Source organism: Elaeis guineensis, chromosome 2, assembly GCF_000442705.2.
Source record: "Elaeis guineensis isolate ETL-2024a chromosome 2, EG11, whole genome shotgun sequence".
Taxonomy (NCBI): domain Eukaryota; kingdom Viridiplantae; phylum Streptophyta; class Magnoliopsida; order Arecales; family Arecaceae; genus Elaeis; species Elaeis guineensis.
The window spans coordinates 110,279,487-110,300,380 of record NC_025994.2 but is presented as its reverse complement, the minus strand read 5'-3'; the positions used below and the strand labels follow the sequence as shown (position 1 = coordinate 110,300,380).

At 37.0% G+C, this 20,894-nt stretch overlaps 1 protein-coding gene across 1 annotated transcript; it reads right to left on the bottom strand.

The window, feature by feature from the left end:
- Positions 1 to 9,109, bottom strand: LOC105048888 (mitogen-activated protein kinase 10). Its single transcript, XM_010928374.4, has 10 exons — positions 8,516 to 9,109; positions 6,106 to 6,514; positions 5,636 to 5,763; positions 5,415 to 5,474; positions 3,767 to 3,916; positions 3,495 to 3,650; positions 3,114 to 3,325; positions 2,892 to 2,993; positions 1,089 to 1,261; positions 1 to 992 (listed from the first exon to the last, which is right to left on the bottom strand). Exons 1-10 carry the CDS (start codon positions 8,537 to 8,539, stop codon positions 538 to 540), a joined length of 1,869 nt encoding a protein of 622 aa, XP_010926676.1. The 5' UTR covers positions 8,540 to 9,109; the 3' UTR covers positions 1 to 537.
- Between the last annotated feature and the right edge of the window lie 11,785 nt (positions 9,110 to 20,894).

Here is a 20,894-nt window from a genome sequence, read left to right as displayed (position 1 = left end):
TTGAGAAAAGCTCTAAAATTTTGGAATGGTTGGAAATGTGTGATGGAACAGAGAGGGACCTCCATTGGCAGAGTTCTACTAAAGTAAGACATAGTGTACTCAATCAAAAAAAAAAAAAAAATCAAATTTCTCCTTTTCTTAGGCATTTTTGCCCATGGAGGTGATCCACCGCTTCACATTCCAACACTTACTTTTCTCGCTGTGGAAACTTCCTGAGGACCGTCCCTAACAGCCGTGCAGACAGTATACCGTAATAAAATTAACGAAAACCCTCCCTTTTCTCCCGTACGTTGATAGTTTCAAAGGAACCGCACTTGCACAAGGCGAAAAAGCATCCCCAACGTTACAGAACGGCAGCACGCGCACTTCCACGGACAACAGCCGGTTCGTTCGCACTTCACCACCCCACCTTACTGTAATTTCCTTTACTCCCGAGCCTTTTCTTTACCTTCCACTTTCTGACTTGGAGCGGGTAAATCCCATTATTCGTGGCAACAGAGATGGTGCAATGATCATGGCATATTGATGTGTGCCTGCCTAATACATCCTTGACATGCCGAACTGAACAGCACCAACCTTCCTGTGAGCACCTGCAGCAGCTGCAGCCGCTGCTGCAGCAATCCCATTGAAGGGGGATTTTGCCTGTAGCAAGTTTGCCTCCATCGTGATTCTGTCAGCTGCATCAGCCCTTGTCCCCCCTGAAAGAAAGAAGGGTGAAGCCCTCATATCAAGCGCTATGTCTGGCGCCATCTTGCTGGGTATGAACTGTTGAGGTGGTTTGTGCTGCTGTATATTATACTCCCTCTCCACCTCTGCTGTGTCTCTGTCGGAGTTCTCCGACTTGTCCGCGGTCCTGTGGAAACAGTAAGCTGGAGGAATGGCAGGATGCGGTGGAAGCACAGGATTCCTCATCAGCCTTCTTGGGTCATAAGCATCCTTAAGACTTCCATTCTCGTAAGGCATTACTGGGCCAACAACCTTTCCTGGCCTAGCTGGAAATCGGGGAAAAAAACAAAAGGGTGTCAATAGTGCAGCACTGGAATCATATCCGCTTCTTCCTATGGTTTATTTAGTACTGGAGCACATACCAGTTGGAATCCTCTGAGGCGCCTGTGAAGCCTTTGACATACTCCCCAACAATCTTTCTGTGTCCCGAGAATTCTTACATACCTCGTCTGAGGTCTGCCACTGCCTGTCTCTGTATAAAGCCATATTGGGCTGTTCCTTGGGAGGAATTGGAGTGGAATGGACCATGGTAGACCTAAAAGACACAAGTAAAAGATTATCAAATATTGACCAAAAAAAATTCAATTGAAGGAAAAGAGGTGTGTGTCTCTATGGAAAGACAAATCAATCAAACAAAAAAAAAAACTGGATATCGCAAACCCACAAGCATTCCAACAGTACCCTCATTAAGGAAATTGCACAACTATGCAAGTTACGTTTTGCTGAACAAGAATGCATAGAACATGAACTAAAATAAACTAACAAGAGGCGTGGAATAGGAAACTAAGTTATGCCGGTATATTACAATCAAATAAATAATACTTCAAAATAGCTTGTTATCATATATTCACCAACCATTTTCTATGAGATTTCCAACTCACAGAAACCAAAAAAAAAACAGAAAAAGGTGTTTTGGTTGCAGGATGGGAGGATGTCCCCCCAAATTCTTGCCAAACACCTTAGAATAGTAGCTTATACAATGGCGGCGGGATATTCCCACAACGGTATTAAGTTTATTCCACCAAAATTTTCGAGAAATAGATTTATACCCGTTCCTAATTTCTTCAATTACTATTTTCCCTTATCCACTCTATAGACACTCAGAAAAGTGAGAGGGCAATTTGATCTATGTGATAAAATCCAAACTATCGCAAAGTTCAATATGCATCGAATGCAGCTTATTCCCTCTACCTATTCCCTGCACTCATTCCTCAACCAAGGGGCAAAATAAGTCTATTCCGCAGAATGGGCCTATCCCTTCAACAATGTAAGGGATATCCCTTCCAAAGCATATTCTGCAACCAAACAGCACCAAAATTGGTTGTTCCTTATGCATATACACACACATATATATATGTATAACACACACACACACACACAATATTAAATTTATTTCAAAAGTCCAGCATGTGCTGGATAACCAAGGGCATTGGAAAGCCTATCAGGCTAACACACATGCTGGACTTGGGGCCTTCATATGATAAGTAGAGATATAGTTCCTATAGTGCCTATAAAGCATTCTCCTAAGATCACAGTATGACTTGGGTTACGGATAAACAGCTATACATTAAGCCCTAGTCAAAGAATAGAAACATGCTCCAGGCTCCTGGTTCAAGATATTCTTCTCATTTTCTTATGCATAAGCCATGATCATTATTAAGCCTCTTGTCATGCTTCGGATCAGCAGGCAAGTAAATCTAATTGCAAGCAGAACATTTGAACAATCATCAGGGTCAGGAATACATTTACCAACACCAATTATGTAGAAAGTAATACACAACCAGCAACTGATAAATCACAGCAATTCACCAATAACCCGCTGCCACAACAATATTACGTTTGTGTAAGTTACAGCATTCAACACCATCTGCAAGTTCCCATGCATACCATCATCGGTATAATGTATTCCTAGAACCCCCTCATCATCAATCATGGCTATTACAAAGACACCAAGCACAGGTTTGCTGTTATTACCACAGGATGCCTAACCATTAAGACCAAAATCAAAATAGACTATGCATATTTGACTGCTATAAGCCTCATGCACAACATGACATCTCACATAAAGCTTATCCGCTTAACACAAGCACAGGATGAAAAGCATGAGATGCCATCATCTTCAAGATGGCTAAATGCCATATGCATGGGGTTGTGTGGAAGATTACCTAGGGAGAGATGCATGCTTTCTATCTATTGGAATCACTGGCCCGCTTTTACCACCACTGTCCTCAAGATGAGCAAATTGCTTCCTGAATTGATCGACGGCACTGCATAACAGAAGCAGACAGATGGCATTACCACAGTTACAAATGTCAAATACATACAGTGAAAACCAGAATATAGAATGAAAGCGAGGGAGGAAAAGAAAGGTTTGGCAAAATTAAAACCTAGGATAGAGGAATGTTGTCCTCTCTGTTCCACTAGCGTAGTCCTTCAGCAATTGCGGATGATATTCCAATATCTCACGGAATATAAGTTCCCTAATGTCTTCTTTGGTCACTCTTCGACGCTCAAACTCAAACTCCATCTTTGTGATTGGTTGGCAAGATGGTTCTCTCTCAACTTTAGCCAGGCCTTTGAAGTATGGATCAGCCAATGCCTGATAAAATGCCAAATATGGAAAATCATAACTTTAGTATAGATTACAAGCTATCAGGACACTATCCTCATAATAAATAATTGATGTAAAATTAAAACTGTTTAAGAAACGTAAAGCGAAAAAACAAGAATAGAAGAATAAAGAGATGGATCTGATTAAACATGCATACCTCTTCAGCAGTTGGCCGGTCCTTGGGATCAAAAGCTAAAAGCCTTTCCAAAAGTTTAAGTGCTAAAGGATCTGCATTAGGAAACTTCTGTGAAAATGGTACAGGCTGTTTTTTCCTCATACTGCTCAGGTATCTTCTTGCCTTCTCATTTCGGACCTGAAGAGAAAAAGACCCAAACATCATATACAAGGGAACCTTCTGCATGTTTTTCTAGTCTAGCGTATAAATACACCTTTCTTAATAACATATTCATAGAACAAATAATGTCATACCCGAGATATTGTATCCAAGGAAGGTGTTCCAAGAAGATCAGTCATCAAATCCAACTGATGAACCACATTCTTACCGGGAAATAAAGGCTTTCCTGTTAAGACCTCAGCAAAAATGCAACCTATGCTCCATATATCAATAGCAGGAGTGTACTGCAATGTCAGAAATAACCACTCAGTATCATCACGAAAGACAGCTCCACACTTCAAAACATGAACAAAAAGCTAACACCAAACTGAACATCATACTCAACACACAGTACCTGTAAAATATGATATTCAGTTTGCAGAAGAGTTCAGAATCCTTAATGAACAAGAATTTTTTTAATTACTAAAAATCATTTTAGGTTCTTGAAAGTTTATGGAGAAATACACCAAAACAAAGGTGATGACTAAAGTAAACTTATCAGTCAATTTAGGATGTTTTGATGGTTCTCCAGCATTCCAGAAGTCCACAAAAGACTCCACATTGTATAACGAAGTTGACAAACAAATAGAACTATGGTCGATACATGTCCAGGTGATGATCTTTCTTCTAGAAAACATACCTCGAAGTGGCTCCATCAGCCATGTAGTTTCCATGGTCTTCAATTTTCATTACCAAATAAACAGCTATATGGACCCTCTGACTGTCCTTCACAGGGAAGGAGTTTTTTGCAACTACAGGTCAAAGGTGTTTTTTGCAACTACAGAATTTTTGCTTGGAGGTTGTACCACTAGCAATGACAAGGCTGATAGAATCAGAATCAAATTCAGTGTCACAATGTAGACAGAAAAAGGAGCATGACAGAATGCTTTGAAGTCTGACATCTGTATAACTCCAAAATAATATTATAGCTTCTTTGGCAAGCATTGTTTTATGGCAGGAGCTTCTTAAAAGTCATTCCATGTAAGAAGAACAATAAAACAAGGGCAAAGTCATCTTCAGAAATGTTTGTCTGGAAAAAGAGAGAGCTGAAGAAGGCCTATGCATCACTGGAATAAAATGATGAGCAAGAAGATTGAGGAAAAAAACATTCTAGCAGAATGGATATTGCCTTGGACACTGAATAGGATTCCTGATGCTTTTCATAATTCTACTAACAGAAAATTTAACCATAAATTGACATCATAGTTGAACTATAAACTTATTTAACAGAGACACTTTATTAGTAAAGTTCTTCGAGCAAGCTGAGAACAGAAATTCTCCCAGTTCAGTTACCGGACAATGGAAACAATCTCATTGTCAAAAGAAGCTTAATATAGCCAGTCATAAGAAAGAAACAGTAGAAACATTAACACGCAAATGGTAAAGTCAATCAGCGATCCATCTCAAAAAAATAAAAAATAATAAAGAGAAAGATTAAAGAAGCAAATGGAAAAGAAACGGCATATACTCAAGACCATAGAACGAGCATTATTTTGTAAGAAAGTCTGTCAGCAAATCCTCAGATAGGATTCATAAGCAAACATAACAAACCTATGCAAAAGGCCAAACATGATATGACATTACAAATATAAATACAAATACATGGTTTTTTTTTTGGTTCTGCACATTCAACATCACTTTTTTTTTTTTTTATTTGCACCACAATGGAACAAAAATATCACTGGTGTAAAGAAACTCAAAAACATACTGTAAATAACCATTATGGAACAGTACCAAGCATACCTTAGAAAAGAATGACCCACATAGCTCAGGAGCTCTGTACCATCTGGTTGCAACATAATCCTGCATAAGATAGTGGTGCTTCAGAAGGTGAAAATAAATACAAGATTGGTACTAGATTAAATGAACTAAACCAGCAATCGAGGATCTGAATAAGTTAGATACTAGCAAACAGATTAGGAGACACTAACATAAGAAAAATAAGTCTCATCTTCTTGACATACCGTCCAAAATATTGTTGTGGGGGTATCACTGAATGCAACTCTTGCTAATCCAAAATCACAAATTTTGAGTTTGCAGTTAGCATTTGCTAGAATGTTCTTTGGCTTTAAATCACGATGATAAACATTAGCTGCACTCAAATGGGTTTGAATTAGAATAGTGCTAAACATGCTGCCGCTACCAATAATAAACTAAGTACATTCCAGCAAGCAAATAACACAGAAAATTGTCAATGCATCATAAATATAAATATTGCACAGCACACTCAGTAATGAATTAAAAGCATAAGTACATTTCTGACAATTCATAAAAAGGGACTTTTTGATAAATGCAGCAAATGTACACTAACACCATTAAGTTTAAAAAGATCTAATGGAACCTTAAAATACAATGATTTTGAGCATATAAAATACCGAAAAGGAGAATCAGAAAACATGCTGTGACAACTCAATTAATAGACTCAGGTGCATACCCGTATGGATATATTTCAAAGCACGGAGCAGCTGATAAAGAAAAAACTGATAATGTTCTTTTGTCAAGTCATCATTAGCCTTGATGACTTGATGAAGATCTGACTCCATGAGCTCAAAAACAACATAAATATCTTTGAAATCCCTTCTTGATGGAGGCAGCATAATGTGCTTGATCTCTACAATGTCAGGATGTCTTAGAAGCCGGAGAAGCTTAATCTCACGGAGAATCCGTGCAGCATCAGATATGTGTTCAAAGATATCATGTATCTTCTTGATTGCCACTTTTTCTCCAGTATGTGTATCAATTGCCGAACACACAACTCCATAGCTTCCTTTACCGATGACCTCCTGAATTTTGTATCTATTCGCATCACCATATTCAGTGAAAAAGTCCATCTCTGATGAAGTCTGGAAAAAATCATTCAATTGCAATAACTGATGAGACTCACAACAATACAGCAACAACTATTATCAATGCTGGATATAGCAGAGGAAAAATATGTTTTATGGGATCAAAAGAAAATTGGAATGAAGCAGAATTGTCACAGCATATTTTACCAAACAGGGCGATCTCAATTAATGTGCATCTCTCTCAAAAGCATAAATCACACACACCAAAACAAAAAGGCAACCCAATGCACAAGGCTCCCACCACTTTAGGTCTGAAGAGAGTTAGATTTATGCAAGCTTACCCCAGCATACAAAAAGGATGTTTCCAGGTTTCGAACCCATCACATCCAGGTCACAATGGAGCAACCTTATTGCTGCACCAAGACCCAACCGCTAAAAGTTGTATAAATCACAGGAATTACTGCATAAATTATTGCTAATATTAAGAAATTTACTAACCATAAATTGAAAATGATTGAGAAGCAACTACAGTGAATTACTGCATTCTTGGAGCCCTACCTACTACTCCCCCTAGAACTCTTGGAGAGTTCAAGATAATTTCATTTAAATGAATTAAATTCTTAGAATTTTATAAAGGCATTGCAAGTAAAAGGGGAAAGCAAGCAGGCTATTATGTAAATACATACACATATGTTATATATGTATATATATGTATATGTATGTATATGTATGCATATGTATATGTATGTATATGTATGTATATGTATATGTATGTATATGTATATATACGTGTGTGTGTGTGTGTATGTCTGTCTGTCTGTGTGTGACTGGCGTGTGCACACACATGCGTGCACAAAATACAGGATTGTTTGACAGATGTATATTTCAGTAAATGCAAGGAGCTTAGAAGCAAATACCTTTTTTCCATTTGTCAAAGTAAAATTGTTCGAGCCGGTTGCTAATATACTTAAAAAGTCCTTAGTGTTACATATTCAGAGACCCACTTGCCCTTGTAACAGGTGTCGCTTGGCATACATGACATTACACCAGTCACACAAGTATCAACTGTCAGCTTTGTTGAATTTTCAAAGAATGAATTATTTTTTTAGAATTTAAGCATAGAAACTATCCCCAAGAGCCATCTCAGACATGACTTACGCATGCCAAGCCTCTCAATCTTTCATGTTTTTCTTTGTTCTGTTCAACTATATCTAATGAACATTCAACTCAATTTCACATTCTCACCAGTTCTGAAAACGGAAACAAGAATAGAAACAACGACAACAACAAATGAAATTTCCAAAACTCCTCGCTTACGCTCACAAATGCCTTGCCCCAAGCCCAGTAACCACACAGAACGGGCAGTTGAACAAACCGATAACCTCTGCAAAGGTACACACTACCATGAAAATTCAGCCAAAACTAGCGGATAATTGACTGGAGTTGCTTGGTCATGAGATGTTCGAGAACAACTCAAAAGGAAACCCTTTTACACTAAGGGTAGTTTCATCCAAGAAAAAAGAAAAGCGAGGAAGAAAAATATCACAAATATGCTGAAAGTGGGTGTAGAACCTGATTCTTAAAAAACAATCTTGTCCGAGAAGAGGAACATATTGTGCTAATCCTGGAAACTGGGGGTGATCATATTTCTTCTAAACAAATCACCTACTGCATAAAAGATCAAAGGAAAAATAAAGTGCATCGGACCATGCAGTCTCCAACATTGAATCCGAACGTCCAAACAAAAAGAAGATGCGGCAATTAGACCTTATTGGATTGATTCCAAGAAGCAACAGAAATCTTGAATCAGACGAAAAGAAGCCGTAAAAGAAACACTAGAAGAAGAGGATTGCAAAAAGGAAAAGGAAACAAGAAAGGAGATTTATCAAAGAAAAGGAGCGTGAACAGTACACATCCGGATGATGCAACAAAACAAGAAAAAAAAACCAAATCCCGTTCTTGGACGAAAAACTGGCCCTAAGAAGCCAGATCTCACACCCAAATCGAACAAAGAAGCAAAACCAAGAGCATAAGAACAGACCAAGATAAAATACTGACCTTCTTTCGCTGATCTTGCTGCATTTCTTAACAGATCTTCAAACCGAACGATCCAAGATCCCGCCTTTCCCTCTTCTTTCCCTTGTTTCCGCTACCTTCCCTTCTTCTAGGATGTATCTACTCAAAACGGACTCAAAACTCACTACAAAGCAAATTATTTACGGGGAAATCAGCCACATTTGCCCCACCTACCCCTGCTCCGGATCACCAGTCCGCAATCCCACCCCGGCCTCCTCCAATTCTCCGGATAACGTAAACACGGAAGCCGATCAAGCCGATCCCTCATGCAAACCCCCGCCCTCGAGACGACGACGTGAGCGACGAGGCCTCCGGCCACCCCGATCATAAAGTGGTCAAGAAGCCCCTCCTCCACCCCGCCACCTTCATCTCCGCCGCCGCCGCCGCCGCCGCCGCCGCCGCGCCCGGTCTCATACAATTCCGATCCAAGAACCACACCAGTAATCGACCGAGGCCGAGGTCGAGCTAGAGAACGAGAACGAATGGAAGGAAAACACGGGGAACAAGTCCAGACCCTAACCCTAACCCTACTCGGAGGGTTTGCTCCGATTCTTGGAGAGAAGAAGAAGAGAATGGAAGAGAGGAGGAGGAGGTGGAGGATCCTCTTATTGCCGTTGTTCTTGTAGCCATGAATCTAGGGCGTTTTTACATTTTTGGGGACGAGAATGCCCCTCACCGGTAAGCGGTAGGCGTATTATACGGCGGTGGCAGTATCCGGTAAATAAATCTGGGTATGAGGGGCTTTTTGGGACGCGGGGGTTGGTGTGGGTTGAGCGGATCGGGTCGGATTGGGCAGTTGGGTGCTCGCTTTGCCTTTGCGTGTGTGCTGGACTTGGTAGCTCCCCTCCTCGCGGCTGGCGCTGGCTGACCGCGGGAGGAGGAAACGTGGAATCTTCCTTTCGCCGTTGGGGGCGAAGGGATGAATTAATGGGGCTTAGGAAAAAAGGGAGGGGGTTAAGTTTTAGCTAGAGGAATTGATATCTCAACTAATTTTTTATTTTTTTAGGTTTCAAGTTTGGTTTTTCTAGAACCAACCGTTGCAGGTTTGCAATTGATATCTCAACTGAAATCATGCTTTTCTTATAAGACTTTCTGCTGATATCTAATGTGTAGGGGGTCTATAACTTGTGTCATAGATAACTTATATTTCATTTAATGTAAGTGGAGACTCCATAGATACCCATATTTCGTTTAATGGAAGTGGAGACTTCATACATCCGCAAATATAAATTTTGTACTATCCTTTCTTCTGTAGGAATTTATTTGTATTAAAAGAAGAAAAGAATGGTGGCACACATCTGCATAATTTAGCAATTAGTGTCTACTCCAAGAGAGGTGTTGTGAATAACCAAAAAAAAAAACATAGAGATGCAATGTAGTAATAGTGTACTTGAATGAAGAATGTTTTTAAGAATGGATTCCAAAAAATTTTATCGTATCTCAAAATCAGATTTTCTTTCACCTATATATCTTCATTCTCCAATAAAAAAAAAATAAATAAATAAAAATTATAATATTTATAGTTGTATGGAACTGAACTTAGCCTTTCTAGAAAAGTTGAGAAAAAAATAAGTTGCTTGTCCATAGCAACAAATGACATGATAGATGTAAGAAATGTATCCACCTCTTGCTCAAAGTGATAACTTGATAAAAATATTTGAAATATATATTTCGGTAGTGGGCTCAAGAATTTAGAATAATTACCTCTCCAGATTGAAGGGTTAGGGGGTCACTTTGTAATTTTTTGATGTGATGATTTGATATGAAGTGATTTAGTATGTTAGTTCTTAATTCAACCTCTCTTCTTCAGAAGAAAACGACCTTCTATCCGTTTGAAAACCTTCTTTCCCCTATGATAAAAAAGGTTGACCAATCATTTCACGGTAAGAAATGATAATGTTTGATTGCCACGGTCCTGACTTACGAAAAAATATTCGTTGCAAAGGTGATGCCACGTCAAATCTATAATAAATCAATAAAAAATTTTATATTTTATTGATTGTCATATATTTCATCGGTTTTTCTGAATAATACCCTATGCTACCCTCTTATATTTTATCCAATTTTAACTATTGATTAATTTGTTACAATAGTGGTGTGGTGTCATTGTTGCAACAAAAATTTACTCCAAACCTACCCCCCATCCTCTCTCCCCTATGAAAGTTCTAGAAATATCTGTCAATAGCTGCTTATCTCCTGTTCTATCATAGTAAGTATGGTTTTTCTAACCATAAGTTTAAAAAAAAAATGCAATGTAAATAATTCTTATCATGATTCGTAGATCAAAACATCCAAATCAATCAAAAGATATACTATGATTACAAAGATATCAGCCCTACGAGCAACAGAAATTTAAGGATGCTAACTTTCTGATGCAAAGAATTTCTTATATAACAACATACTCAAGAGCTGAATTAAGTAATGGAGATCCGGCAGTCATTGTTTGTTGAGGGAGTGGGCTATTTTTTTCACATCGAGGGTGTGTATTTTTAAAATAAGTTAATATGTACAATTGAGTAGCTTATTCACAATCAAAATTATATATATATATATATATATATATATATATATATATATATATATATATATATATATATATATATATATATATATGCATATAACATTCCAAAAAGGTATTAGAATGTATATATTAGCATGTTACATTACAAATCACAACAGATAGAACAAGATTTTGTTGCTCATGGATAACCTATCTCCAAAGACAAACCAATACAGCTCAGACTCGATGCCTAGTGGTTTCTACCTGTATTTTAACATGGGCCAGCAGGCACTGACCTGTACGCACCATAGTTTGCGTCATATATTTCAATTATACATTTCTCATCCTCAAAACATGCTATCCGCTAGCGATGAGGTTTCCATAGTGATGATCTCCAAGCAAGAGAGCCTTTAATTTTTTGAGAACCCTTCATTAAGTACCGTTATTAACTAATGGTTAGAACAAGAACAACAGCTGTTGTAGTAATGGATCTCCTTTGAAACAATTATATAACCACCATTGTAACTAACGCTACACCAGCACTTATTTTAAACCGTTGCTGGTATTGAAGACTTATCCAAGCATGTCTTACCAGCGTCATCTCAAATTACAAGCTAGCTGTTCTCGACCATTTTTATCCTTTCTCGTTCCAGCATTCCAAGCATATGTGTACGGCCATCCAGTAGACCAAACACAGGTGTACAGTCCACCAAGACTCCAACTAACATGGCACTGGGACCTAGCTGTCCATTACTTGTAGTGATGCCCTGCTGTATTTTTGATTTCAGAGGTCAGAGAATGGGGACAGAGCCAAGCTTATGGCTGAGAGCTAGAGGACAGAGGAAGACGGCCTTTGGTCCTTCCACGTACCTTTCCACATTCCCCAGTCCTCGCCACCTCACCACATACAAAGTATGGGTAGGGGTAGCTCACAAGCGTACGTAGTTTCTTACAGCTTCTTTTGATGGATCGGCCACCGGCCAACCAGCCCTTTGGTTTGACCCGGATGCCTCGCCATATTAATCTAAAGTTGCATCCTTTCCTTAAAAACCTCATTTTCTCTGAGCCAAATCGTTAAGTTTTTTATCTGAATTGGAAATTATATCTTAGTCAATGATGGGAGAAGGTAAATTATATATTAGAAGTCAAAAGGAAGCAGAAAGAAGGGAGGAAAGCAAGGAAAACAGGGGCAACTGGGAGGAAGACTCGCAGAAGAAGGATATGTCTTCGCGTGCCAAACGCGGTAATTAGGATGGAAAGATCTTTTTGCTTCTCCTTCGCTTTACATGCAGGCACATGAGTGCCGTTGGAAAATCGCTGTCTATTCTCTCCTTGGTCCAGGCTTGGTGTGAAGTACGTTTTATATAATTTTTTTAAGAACAACGAAAACGGCCACGAGGTTTGGCCAAAGCTGGAGCCACCAAACGAGAGCTAATAACTCAAAATAGTTTCGCGATTGTACCCTGTAGCGAGATCATAATATCGCATTTACATCCTCTTTTAATTTCCGTGAAGCAATGGAGTGCACCGTCGATCGAATAGTTCTTCACACATATCCAAAGTCTCGCTGAGCTGAAAAGTTTCTGATACGATAACTGGGCGATCTAATGGACATGGCAGACTGGAACTTTCGAAACCATGTTATTAAAATCATTGTTCTTTTGTTTTGTGAGAAGGTGTTATTTGATCTAACGGTAAAATTCGAAACCATGTTGTTGAAACCGGATTTAAGCTGAAGCTCAAAATATTAAAATTAAATAATTTTTAATCAAATTTTGAAGCTGATTATTTCGAACCGAATCAAACTTCAATTTCTAATCGTTTGATTTGTATCAGTTCGATTGCACCTCTATTAAGAATATCAGGATTCAAAAAGACGGATGGATGACAGTGCAACGAAAATAATTTATAATATTTAATTCAAATTTTAGGGTAAATAATTTTTTTGCCTAAATTTGAAGTATATATCTGTAATTTTTTTTATATTATCCAATCACGTGCTAGATTCGGTTTCTACATATTTCTTTCTTTCTGACACGCGACTCCCTCGGTGTCGGTGCTGCTTAGCTTGCGGTTACCGTCAGATATGCTTTCGAGGTGCAACGTGTGAAACTTCTGGTGGTGGCACGCCCATTACTTGAGAATTTTCTAAAAATCTCAAAATCCCACGTGAAATATTGCAGCGGCGAACGAGCGTCCTCTGAAGGCTTGCGGCTGGCATGCTCACCGACGAAAACAGGCTTTGATGTCTCCACCTCTATTTGGCCGAGCACGTCCTCGCCCAAATAAGAAGTAATACCTATTGATATTTATTCGAGTAAATTTTATCTGAATTTAATTTATATTAATATATATTAAATAATTATTTTAATTCATTTGAATTATAATTAAAAATATTTTTTTATTAAAATATTAAAAATATATTTGAATATTATTGTGATAACGTTAATCCCTATATGACTATTGTGAATAATTTTCATTTCAAACATTGTGACTGATTCATATACTGTCTTTAACGAATGAAATACGTCATAAAAGAACATCCTTTATGGATTTATTTCTCAACTCATCTGAAAGTTTATGAAATTCTCTCTGGTGGATATATTTATTAGGATTGAAAAATCAAGATGCTGCTCGACAAAATCAAAAAATATATTTTTTTTATAATTGTAGACAGGTTATAGGTTGATTGGAGATTAATGAGAGAAATCTTTAATTCGACAGATTAATTGGAGAGATCCTAAATTTTTTTGATGACTTCATCTTCATATAAGTTATATACCTATAAAATTCTAATAATATCATCTCCAAAAATAATGCTACGTGGTTCTGCTATACGCACACTATCATTTTATTTTCAATCTTAAGATGGTTCGGAAGGTTTTGTTGCCCGACATTAAATTGGTTGATTTGAAATAATCAAAATATCAATTATAAGCTCTATCGACTTTTCTTCTGGTACATCATATCTTCAATTAAGATTACTATATCTTGATGGAGTTTAGGTTGGTTTGCAATAAAATATCCACCATGCATCTCTCCATATTCCAATATGAGAATTTTTATACTGCAATGTTAGGAGAGAAACCATGCACAATAGATGAATGTCATAATTATCCAATGATACATTAAAAATATAGTCACAGACCGATACCAAAAAAATAAAAAAATATATATAGTCATAGACTTCATGCATATAAATTTCATTGTATGGCATACATTGCGTTTGTGGAATAAGATTTTTAATGGAAGCAATCAAAAAATAATTAAATGTCCAAGAAATGTGATTCTTATTTATGTGTGATAAATAAGGCAGTAGGTTGATGCACCATAGTTAGTTCTTCAATTGTATCTACATAGCTAAATAGAATAATCAAAGTTGTCATTGACTTGATATATTTTTTAAATATATTTGATATAATGAAATATAAGTTTCTAATCTAGATGGACTCAATATATACAATTTTTGTTATAGAGAGAATTGAAAAAGATATAGAAAAAAATAAAACAGTAAATTCAGATAACTATTAATTTTTAGGACTCATCAAAAAATTTTGGATGCATGAGATGTCACTTATCTCAAAGATGATCAATAGGAAGACAGATCGAGACCCCAATTTATCTTCAATAAGATGAAAAACTCAGAAAGTTTGAGATAATGAAATCTAAGAATTGACAGATGTCAAGTTAGTGAGTGTTTGTGATCCAGATAATTTCTTATTCATGTGAAAAGGCTAGATTCAAGTTAGTGTAACATTTTTTTTCCAAATTGTTTGTTTGGTAACCAAGGGTGGGAATGGACTATTAATTTTTCTTTAAGCCGTAGCGTAACGGCTTGTCATAATGTCCAATAAAGGCGTTCCGTAATTGTCAATTCATGGTCGGTGTCTATTAGCAGTAAATGACATGGAGAAGCATACCAGTTGATGATTTCATCCTCTGCGCAGGGCGTTCATAACAAAAAAAAACTCCATCATGGATATGGATTTTAGCGTAGAGACCAAAGTCAGGGTATTTTTTATGGCATCCGAGCCGGTATTAGTTTTAACAAACCATAAAATTATCCATCCAACTACTCCATTTCAATGGATCCTTCGGCTTCGCATATGGCCGTTATAGCACACTCTTCTCTTTGGAGAAATTATTGCATGCACCAGATGCAAATGAATCTGAGCAAATCCTAGAGCATATGCATAGTGAATAGCGTGCGATCGAAAATTTATAAAATGCAAGGTGGCGTGTTATCCATTGTGGGATTTAACGCGATCCAATTGCACCTGGTGGATGCAACACGGAGCCATTCTCCTCGACTTGACTCGCCAACTTAGCATCATTCTTTTATATTTTAAGTTTTTATATTGGTCATCTGATTCAGCCCTTGCATAGTGGATTTGATGCATCTATTTGACTTTGCTCGCATAAGAAACACATGCGCACTTCATTTGGCAGAAGAATTATACCATCACAATGGGTCCATGATATGATTCCTTTGCCAATCAACGGAAGTCAAAGACTCGATGCTGATGATCATGATGATGCATGACTGCACGCATGTCCGTATGCCTCTTTTGTTAATTAAGATCCTATGATTCTGCTTATAGAGTGGGGGACCTCTCCTCTAGTATTGTAAATCCACCATGCTATTATTTTAGATGAGAATCTCAAAGAGGTAACACAATTATAATTAATATCTCCTCCTATCATGTGACATCTATATGTTACCAACCCAATATTAGTTTAATCTAAATTTCTACTGCAATGGAAGATAATATTAGAATGGACTTGCTCACCGCAACGCTATGAAATGTTGTTGTCCCTATGCTAAAACATTAAAATGCTCTAATCGATTCAATCAATCTCTTTTTTACGGTTCAATTAATTAATACATCTTTTAGGGTGTAAAAAGGTCGGATTGATTTATGACTTAATCCGCTTAGAATTGATCGAACTATTTTAAAAAATTTATGGGAGTTTTAAAATTAGATCGATTCTATTTTTTCGATCGATTTTGAATTTACTGAATTTTGATCCAACCTGATAAACTCAAATAGTTGATCTGGTATCTTAAGTATTCTATTTTGAATATACTATGTTGGCTCATTAAAAAAGTAAAAAAAATCATTCTAGATGTAATTCAGATGGACTGTAAGTCCCTATATCTTTTTTAATGACCAACTTTGGGTTGCAAGCTTATACTTACTCTATTTTTCTTTCAAAATTTATGATGGTATATGAAGATAATGGGAGATGCTGATGATTTGGTAATTATAACAATCAAAAATACATAGTCTGATGACGTATATTTCAGGTCTTAACACAAAGGCAGAGTATTATGGTTTGCATAAATTAAAATAAAAAATATTGCATTGAAGAGAAGAATTTGAGAATCTTCTACTTCTCGCTAAAATTTATTAGAGCAAGTACAATATAGTTAGGACCCAACCTGAATTAGAACCAAATCCAATTTGGATTTGAATTGTTTAGATTGGGATTGGATTATGCATGGATTCGATCCAATCCGAATAATCTACTGGATCAGATATAGATCCAGTATTAAAATCTGATGAAGAAATCGGATTGAATCAGAATTACTCATGATCTGATCTGATCTATTTATACTATTAGTATTTTTTATAGTTTGATCCTAAAATCTTAGTTAAATGACAAAAAATTCTAGGATGGAATCTGGTGCATTATATAAGTAATGTTGTTATGGTAATGTGATTGTAAAGAGAATATGATTATTTGATAAAATTACAGAGAATTTTATATTGCAGTGTTTGGTATGTGCAGTAATATTGTTGTAAAATTATAGAAAATCCTACATTGCAGTGTTTGATATACAAGTTAGATTACATGGAATATAAGATAATTTTTTTAAAGTACCATCATCTTTGCTTATTGATTATTATCTATTTTCTAGAGGGACAACTTAATTTTGAGACCCACTATTTTTCATGACATCATCCATTATATTTTATTTTTTATTTTTACCAACTGACACTATCCATTATTTATTTTAATTTATTTTAATGAAAATATTTTGATCTTGAAATTATCTTGTTATAAGATTACAGGATTGCCAAATTATATGTAATCACATAGCCATCTCTCCTTAAGCAATCAAATTATTTTTTTTAAATAATATTATATTATATATAATACGGTATTACCTATGAAAATAATAAAATAAATAATATAATTTAATTATTTATTATAAAATTATATATAATTCTGTAACATGCTGTCAAACACCACTTAGAATGTAAGTTTAGATGAAGCGTGGTCACCTTTCACCCTCTCGCACGAATGATTAGTGTAGTTGGTTGACCACATCCCCTAAAGTTATGTGGGACCTAATAGTTGTAGGTTCCGTAGGGTCTGCAGTGGCCATCTTAATCACTAATAAATATAAAGAAATTTTTATCTATATTGTATGCACCGCATGGTGCATGCAGCCAATTATAGGCACATGGCGGTGCACAGAATCAATCTCAGCCATTGATATTTATAAATTTTATTTATCAAGCACATCTCTCAATGCGTCACTGTCGACACCAGCAGTTATGATCGGCCGCATGGCTACGTAGTTCACGTAGTGTAGACTATTCTTTTAAAAAAAAATACAGCCGCAGCACCAGTTCGAACAGCCAGCTCATCCTACCTAGCGAGGTGGAACAAAGAGTCATTGGCTAAATTAAATATAATGGAAACGGTCCAGGCTGTGGTGAAGCAACTGCGAACCATCCACGGCGCACAGCCCACAGGCCATCACCAAAGCGTTATTAAATCATGTGGGTCGCGTGTCACGTGAACCACATTTGGCGCTACTGACGTGGCTGCAATCCATTGTTGATCCTATTTGATGGGTGGTGCACAATAAAATTTTGAGATACAGTTGACAAATTATATCACCGTATACACCAACATGATCGTACCATATCGATCATCTTGTCTCCTTCATATAAATCAATCATTAAGACGAGCACATCATAAATAAAATCTGATGAAAGAAGATGAGATGATTTGACCCGGTATACTTATGATTTGGCCTGAGGAATTGGTATTAGGTCACACGCCAGCATTATATTGATTTAAAAAGAAAGAAAAAACTACCATCTGGTGAAATCTCATATTTATTTATTCTCAATATTGTTTAATTTCTTACAACGACTTGATTAGGGAAGGAAGAGAAAGGTTCAAAATCTTCCACCTTACCATGTATTTTAAAGATGCCGTGATCCTATCATTCAAGAAAAGGTTTGAGACATAAAAAATCACAAGTTTATGTTATGACCGAAAAAATCATATAGACAAGCAGGGGATGCCCGTTACTCCTTAGTGGACAAGTTTTGGGATTGAATCTTGAGAAGATATGTTTCTTACCGCTGTTTAGGAAAAAAAATATTGACCGACTCTTTATCAATCTTATATATTGAATGAGCCCATTACTTATACTTTGGCTATTAAATAGGATGAAAGAGTTGCTTTTATAGCATTCCTTTTCAAGTTCAAGTCACAGGTCAGCAGTCTCAAATAATTTTTGGTGTTTCTTCAAGTGTGCGCACCCACCCCTTCCTTGGAGGTTTGTTCGTGTTATTCTGCAACTATGATCCTGAACCAGTGCAACAGCCTGTGAAGTCACTTGTCCAAATAAGGTTGTACTGGTTTGAGTTGTTCATTTTACAGTGTTTTACCACCTATGTAAGGGTCTGTCATCCACATTCCTCATTTTGATGCTGTATTTAGGTCTGTTGTGTCAATCTTTTGCTCTGAGGGAGGAGTTTTTTTGTTTTCTTATACTTTTGTAACAGCTCCCCCTCTTTATCTACTATTGTAGCTTTCTTGTACATTTAGCAATATGAAGTAGCCGCCTTTTTAACCAAAAAAAAAAAAAAAAAGGGATGAAAGAGTTGTTTAATAATAATAAATTTCTTGCTATTCATTCAGAAAGTCACGGTAGGTAGCATACCGAATCTCACAAGCCCAGGCAACATGATGCTGTTCAAATGGCAACAACATGATACCAAGAGAATGGCAACCACCTTTACAAGTTAAGGAGTCGCTCTAAATACAAGTAAAACCGCGATTTTTAGGTGAGAACACCACGTCACTGCTCACTAACGACTCAGTCCTTCGAATGTAGACTTTTTCTTTTTTTTGATGGAAGAGGTTAACACTATGGTAGCAAGAAAAATGTCTTCCTAGGCTGTCTTCGACTTCTCATGCTAGCCATCTCATTGATAACTTCCTTCCAATCAAGGCGAGCATACTACTGCACTTTTATGGTCTTTCATACTTCCCTCCACAACCAACTAGCTGTCCAAATGCTTGATGCTTTTATAATTACTGTCATAAGCTCTCTTATTTGTGCATATTTAAAACTCTCTATGTTCACGTCCGTAACTGTGCCTAGACTATTCTGGGCTTCCTTTAGTTATTTCTCTCTAACGTTGTACTTTGTCTTCCAAGTGAATAGAGTTCCCCTGTTATACCAAATATATATATATATATATATATATATATATATATATATATATATATATATTATTTTTGATTACTGTGTAGCCAATCTTTAAAGGGCATATTTGGTTGCAGAGAGTTAGATTGTGTTGGAGAGAGTCTCATTCCTATTTCGATTATAAAAGCAATAGGAATGCCCCAACTCTCTCAAAACTCAATTCCTACTCTCTTCTCATATTCAATTTTATTTCAATTCTAATTACAAATCAAATACTTCGGAGGATATGGCAATTTTGATTTTCATTCCAATCTATTCTAATTCTGATTTCAATTTTCAATCCTGTACTAATTTTGGTCACGAAACAAACACGCCCTAAAATGAGTTCAAGGATGTATTGATTCTCAAAAACTGCATCCAATGTTGTGCTTCAAATTTCAGTGAACCTATAAACAGTACTAACACTGGCAAGAAACACAGAAGTCCTGGTGTATACTTTAATACCAAGCGGAAGGAACTTTCTTTGCTTCTTAGTGGATCCAATTTATACCTTGCATGATTACATGGATACCATACAACGGAGAAGCAGGGTTATCCTTCACCCTCTTTCCAAATTTTGGCTATATCCAAACCGTAGCTGCGTGTATATTTCCCCTTCCCACACTTGGCACAGAAACATCAAAAACCAGCAGATTGACGATGGCGTCTCCACTACAAGCCAACTGGGCTTCCATCGAAGTGCCCAAATCGGTGCACCCATCACAGTTGCTGGGACTAAATGGATTTTGTGAAGGAAAGGACAAGCCACGCGCGATGCAGCATGGGCCTACTTGAAAGCCTAGTTAATGGATGGGATAGTCTCGGTTAGCAAAGATGTCTACGCATCATCTCACGATCATTTAAGATTTCATAATAATTGGAGGAGAATTATTGGCAGCCAACTACCAAGCCAGTTCCGAATGAGACCACCATGGACCCCCATTTCTTATACTCTGCAATACTGCCTGCCATGAAGTGGATGTCAGCCCATCCATCTTTGGCAGGAATCGTTTGCCATTTTAAACGAGCTTGGAGGTCCCCATCAGCTTTTCTCAACAGGCCAGGGGTCTCTTTTAGCCACCATGATACTGAGGCTTTAACAACCCATCGCCTCGTTAAAGAGATCCATTAGAAAATATTATTGAAATTTCTTAATCTTACATAAATATCCAAGGTCTATCCGGTGTATAGTTGATATGAAATTAAATACATGCTTGTATACTATCCCTACCTTCGGTTTAAGTCTTGGAATCCTCACCATCTAAAGATCCAAATCCATTCTCAAATACTATAAAGTCAATCACAAACATCACAATGAGCCTGCAGTCAACATAATGGGCTTGTGATATGGTCTTCTAGTC

Coding starts and splice junctions, on each gene's coding strand:
- LOC105048888 (XM_010928374.4), bottom strand. CDS start 8,539: ATGCAGCAAGATCAGCGAAAGAAG. Junction 2,994..3,113: donor ACAACATTCCTCTATCCTAG/GTTTTAATTTTG, acceptor TCTGTTATGCAG/TGCCGTCGATCAATTCAGGA. Junction 993..1,088: donor GCCTCAGAGGATTCCAACTG/GTATGTGCTCCA, acceptor CCCGATTTCCAG/CTAGGCCAGGAAAGGTTGTT.